We start from the raw sequence: 6,000 nt of genomic DNA, 5'->3' as shown, positions 1-6,000 counted from the left end.
AATTATGTGATCAGAAGCAAACTTTCCAAAGGGGAAAAAACCTCCTGCAAATATAATCACTGCATGAATTTCTCTGTGTAAAGATCTCAAAAAACATTATGAAACATTAATGAAAAAGTAAGAACTGGCAATTGAAGAATGGAAATCACTGGAAAAATTTACAAGACATTTGCATAGGTAACTATGGCTGCATGATATATTTTAAATAAGTACATTAATTTTCTTTTTTAAAAAGTGAAAATACTTTCACTGCTGTTTTTAACATGGCTTCTTTCATGTTCTTATTCCTGAAGCTATAAATGATAGGATTAAGTAATGGTGGCAAAACTGTATAAAAAACAGCAGAAAGCAATTCCACACTATGAGATGAATGGCTTTTTGGTGTCATGTAAGAAAATAAAGCAGTGCTGAGAAACAAAAAGAAGACAATCAGATGGGGAATGCAGGTAGAGAAGGCTTTGTGTTTGCCTTTTATTGATTGAATCTTTAGCACAGCTGAGAAGATGTAACCATAAGAAACAAAAATAATACCACAACACAGTAAGCTAACAATGATTGCTGTCACAAAAATCAGTGTTTGACTAGGTCTTGTATCAGTGCAAGAAATCTTCTGTAATTGAGGGATATCACAGAACAATTGTTCAATTCTATGTGACCTGCAGTATTCCCATTGAAATACAATTACAGTTTCTAGCAAAGCATGGATCATACAGGTGATCCAGGAAGAAGCTGCTATTTGCATACAAGCATTCCAGTTCAGGATAAGGCTATACTGCAAAGGATGGCAAATGGCCACATAACGATCATAAGCCATGATTGTGAGCAAAGCAATTTCAGAACCTGCAAAGGTGAAAATCGAGAAGACTTGGGTAGCACATCCAGTAAAGGTGATTACTCTGTTATCTGTCAAGAAAGTAAGCATGGATTTTGGAATGGTGGTTGAGATGAAGCAAATGTCTGAAAATGAGATGTTGACTAAAAAGAAGTACATTGGGCTATGAAGGGAGCAGTTCAGGGCCACAGTAATAACTAGGACAACATTCCCCATTATGGCTATTAAGTACATGAAGAGAAACATCACAAAATACATAATTTGAAGATCATGGTTGTCAGAGAATCCCATCAAAAGGAATTCTATCAGAGTAGATTCATTGGCCATTTCATGTTTTTCATTTATTTGAGACATTCTGAGAAAAAGAGAGGAATATAGTTAGCAGATAACATCAAATCATCTAAATTATTAAATTTCGGTATACTCCCTATGAAAGAGATAGTGATGGGAATAATATATTGCTTTTGCATTGGTAGAAATAAACTATTATATCTTTTGGATTGCAGTGTAAAGTTATTTTCATGAAAATGAAATAGAGATATCTGATGCACAGCATAGAATAAAGAAGAGTTTTTGGATACCACAATGGAAAGTCAATCTATTACTTTTGAACATCAGGGTATGAAAACAGAAAATAAATTTCAGAATAATAATGATCTTTAATGGAATGACAGTTTGAAAAATTAAGAGCTATGGTGTAGCATAGTATATTGATTTTGGGTTTTTTAAAAAGTGCTCCATTAATATGATTGCTATTGCTCTTATTGCTTTTGTGAGTTCAAAATAACACTAACTAAAACTGAGGATGTACAAAATAGATAGAACAAAAAGGAAACATCTCTTTCAGCCTTTTAAATTTTTTTCACTTGTCCACATTTTTGTTTCTTACTAACAGTACAAAAAACCACACCATTAATTATGCATACATTAATGCATAACTTGAATGTATTTACCTACAGAAAAATGAGAGTAATTAAATGTTGTGCTTACTTCAAGTGAGTGGATATACTTTTAAGTGAATCGGGATTATTTTGTAAACCCACATTTTATAAACTGTGGGGAATTTAGTGCATATTGATTTGTAATATTCTGAATAACTAATAAGGTATAATAATAATAATAATAATAATAATAATAATAATAATAATAATAATAATAGATAAAATTGAATCATGGGATGGCTGTATAATTGAAGCACTGAAAATGGACAAAAGTTTTTAGTGTTTGGGTATTTTAGAAACAAACAATATTTGTACAACCATTGAAAGACAAACAAGCAGTAAATAAGTAACATGCATTAGATTTTTTAAAAAATAAAATCATAGGTATAGGTTTATATAATGAAAGCCAACAAAACTTGAACATTACATGGCAGATATTGTTGACTGGACAAAGATGTAACTAGATACTTTACAACTTATGACAATAGATCATGAATAACACTCCTAAAGCAATAAAGATTTTCTGTATTTACCAAGTAAAATTAGTGGCTGTGATTAGTTGCAACTGAAGCAGGATTTGGAAGATGAAATCAGAGGTCTAAGTGATTCCATAAAAGTAAACGAAGAGACAAGGCTAACAAATATCTGAAAGGAAAATATTTTGAATGTTACAGAATCAAAGGTGACATATAAAACTGTATGGCTACAATGACAAATTAAGTGTTACACAGACAGATAAACCTGTACATGATTACTACCTGAAAAGAAGTTAGAGGCAAAAAGAATATGAAAATGACTTGGCAGAAGCATTAGATTAGATACACCAAGTAGGAAACAGAGGCTTAACATTTATATCACAAGGATTTTTACCAACAAATGCTATGAAAATGTAAAATTAAAAAAAAATCTTGCATTTTATATGTTGGTGCTATGGAAGGATGTTATCTCTATTGTTCCTTGAAATATTGGTAATGCCAATATGCTTGATCATGCATCATCTTTAATATAAGTAATCAATGCTATGGGGAACTAGTAGAAGTATAAATAATCCCGTTTTCCATTATACCTCTGGGAGGCAGTCCTTTGAAAAGATCCCAGATTGCATGATGATACTGAGTTGTAAATTACCAGACAATAACACTGTTGTCCATATTTTCTGTACATTAGATCTTTTCAATCTAATTTCAAATCCCTGTTGTAGACTTTGGCACATCATTTAAGTAAATAATTTTTACTATAGAATAAAACAGAAATTTACAGGTGCTACAGAACAGGTGCGACAGAACATGTGCTACAGAAATTTAAGCAATGGGTAAGCTTTGTAGAAAGTATAAACAACAGTTATGTCAGCTGCAAACTGACAGAGGTTCAGAATTCATGCCAACAAGTTTTCAACAATGGTTGGCACAATTAGGAATAAAACACAGAACAAAATGCTGTTCCACTGAATCTACTAGCTGCAAACAAGCTCTATATAACTTTCTTGATAATTGTATGATTTTGCATGCAGATACACTCACATGAACAGTCCTCAATTTATTCCAGACTTCCTTTGCAGTCTTTAAATCAGCTACACTGATAAACTGTTTTTTTTCTAAATTTAAGATGTTATAAGCCAATGCTCTATCATGCAGCTTCTGATCTGCAGCATTCAGTGGTGCCTGGGGTGGATTTTCAACAATATTCCAAAGCTCTTTAGCTTTTAGGAAACATTCCATCTTTGCATCCCAAATAATATAGTTCTTCTGACCTAAATGGGGTAGAGAGCTCTCTTTAATTTTTTTCAGTCATCCTGCAAAGCCTCTTGCCTTCTTTCTTACTTTTAAAACAGGCAGTCTCTCAGCTTTAATTACAATTCATTTTTTTTTCTGGGCCCATAACCTGTTCAGAGTTTTGCAGCGTAAATTCAGTGCCAGAAAAATAAACACAGATGGCTTATGCTTTATTTAATGTCTTTATAAACATATTAAGTACATTTTACAATACCAGTTGTAGATTTCTCCAACATGGAGCAAACTCAAATAGAAGCAGACATGTTACAGATTCAGAGCTTAACAGCAACTCAGGAGCACAGAAACAGACATCTGTTTCACTTTAGTTCAGCAAGCAAGCAAGTTAGTTTCATCTTCAATAGACAGACTCAGAGCTTAACATAGCCACAGAGCTGCAGAACTTAATATAGAGCCACACCTAGGCTACTTCTAGTTTCAGTTTCCAAACAGTCCTCATTGGCTGACTTAGGTGCTATGCCTATTCATTGGCTGACCTTGTCACTATGCTCTATTCCAGTTCATGAATATATTCTGACAATCATCTTATTTTTCTGAAGAATGGGGTCAGTTTTTAAAATACAAGCAGGAAAAATATATTTAAGATAACAAAGAATTCACTATTAACTCCAGGAATGGAAACTAACTAAACTTTGCATAACATTGCTTATATTCACTGCCAATCAGAAAAGGTATTTGTAAAGATGGGAGGCCTGTTCAATATATTTTTACTAAATTGAAGAACCATCAAACACTTGGTTTGATCAATTCACTAGATACCTATGTCTAAATGGGATTTCATCATTTCAGGTTAGAATTTTGAGGTGGATTTATCATTTGTTACAGTTATGATCTTTTCAGTTTCTTGAACTTGGAGAGCAAGCTCCTGAAAGAATCAGTTCAACAACAGTTACATTTATCAGAATAATTATTCACATGCTCTTTTTTGACCATACAGTAACTTGCACTTGAAAGGGGATTTTTCTTTTTCTTTTTTTCTTTTAGTCAAGATTCTGATTCTTTCTGATTCTTTGGTATAAATTTCAATTCATTTATACTACTCATGTTAGTAAGGATCCTGGAGTTTAAGCTATTCTGCTATAACTCTCCAGTTTCTTTTCCAACCTCCACTCTTGGTGTCTGCAGGCACTTACATTCAGAAGTTGTGGCTTACATACTAGGAGGCTGGAATATTTCTTCTTTCACCCCAATTACAACCCCTATTTTTTTTTTGCCCTTGCTTATATTAGATAGCCTGAAATTTAAAATTTAAGTCTAATTGTAAGGGATAAGGAAGTTCCTTGCTTTTCACCCTTTCTGGCTTGATCCCCCATCCAGAGGTTTCTAAAATGAAAAAGAAAATACAAGCCTTTCCTTCCCTCCTTCCCAATAATTTATGTAGCCCATCTTCCGACACATGAGAGATGATTTTGAAAGATTATTTTCATTATTTTCATTTTTAAATTTTTTTTACTCTTAAATATACATTACAGGAACAGTGAGATATCCAAGCATCATTCATTTAAGTGAAAATAATAGTAATATTAATAATGTTTGTTACATTAATCATACTTATGTAGTTATAGTGTTATTATACATATTTATATCTAAGTGTGTTCCTTCATTGTTTAGTTGTTCAGTATTTTGGTGCATCATTCTAATAACAATCACAATATTATTTAGACATTCATAATGGTACAATATTCAAACATCTAACTATTACTGTTAGTATATTATATAATAATATTATATTATATAATATTGGCTGCATTAGTACTCCCACTGGTTTGTCTCCCAAACTCCTCCCTTGGATCTTTGTCTCTGTCTACATCTTTCCTATTTAACCCAAATATTTCTTCCATCTCTATTATCTTTTGCTGCCATATCTCTGGTGGGTCTGCACAAGCCCCTATCTTCTCTTTAAAAATGTCTTTCTTTTTATACATTCCCATTTTTGGTCTCTTAATCTATATTATCCCTGATTTGGTTCTTTTTCTTTTTCTTTTTGTAAATTTTATTGGTTTTTAAAAACAAACATAGACAAACAAAACATAAAAACATCAAACTTTCTTCCATAAGTATACAAACAGTGTGCTGGTTGGTTTACAAATCATTTTGTGCATCCATTTTGTAGTCTTCAATTACAGTTACATTACATAAAAGCTCATATTATCAATCAAAAATTAAGTACCCTAATATCATTATTAATCAATCATTTGACTATAATTTTATTCATTCATATTTTACGAGATAACTAGAATTTACTTAGTTTATTTTTTAACAATTCATATTATCCTCCCAAATCTACCCTAAAAAATATTTTGTAGATATAATAAAAAAGAAATACATCTTTATATATATATTATTTTCTAAAAATCTACATATTTCATTACTGTATTTTATTAACTAGCCATTGATAGAAAAGGTCCCAAATTTTTTAAAATTGTTTATCCTCTTG

At 31.7% G+C, this 6,000-nt stretch overlaps 1 protein-coding gene across 1 annotated transcript; it reads right to left on the bottom strand.

Moving 5' to 3' along the window:
- Positions 1-214: 214 nt before the first annotated feature.
- LOC113448514 (olfactory receptor 14A16-like) lies at positions 215-1,171 on the bottom strand. Its single transcript, XM_026719233.2, has one exon. The coding sequence runs from the start codon at positions 1,157-1,159 to the stop codon at positions 215-217; it is 945 nt and encodes a 314-aa protein (XP_026575018.2). The 5' UTR covers positions 1,160-1,171.
- Positions 1,172-6,000: the final 4,829 nt, after the last annotated feature.

Source organism: Pseudonaja textilis, chromosome Z (genome assembly GCF_049901715.1).
Source record: "Pseudonaja textilis isolate UNSWEBS1 chromosome Z, rPseTex1.2, whole genome shotgun sequence".
Classification (NCBI taxonomy): Eukaryota; Metazoa; Chordata; class Lepidosauria; order Squamata; family Elapidae; genus Pseudonaja; species Pseudonaja textilis.
The sequence above is the reverse complement of the archived record's forward strand: the minus strand, read 5'-3'. Positions and strand labels throughout refer to the sequence as shown.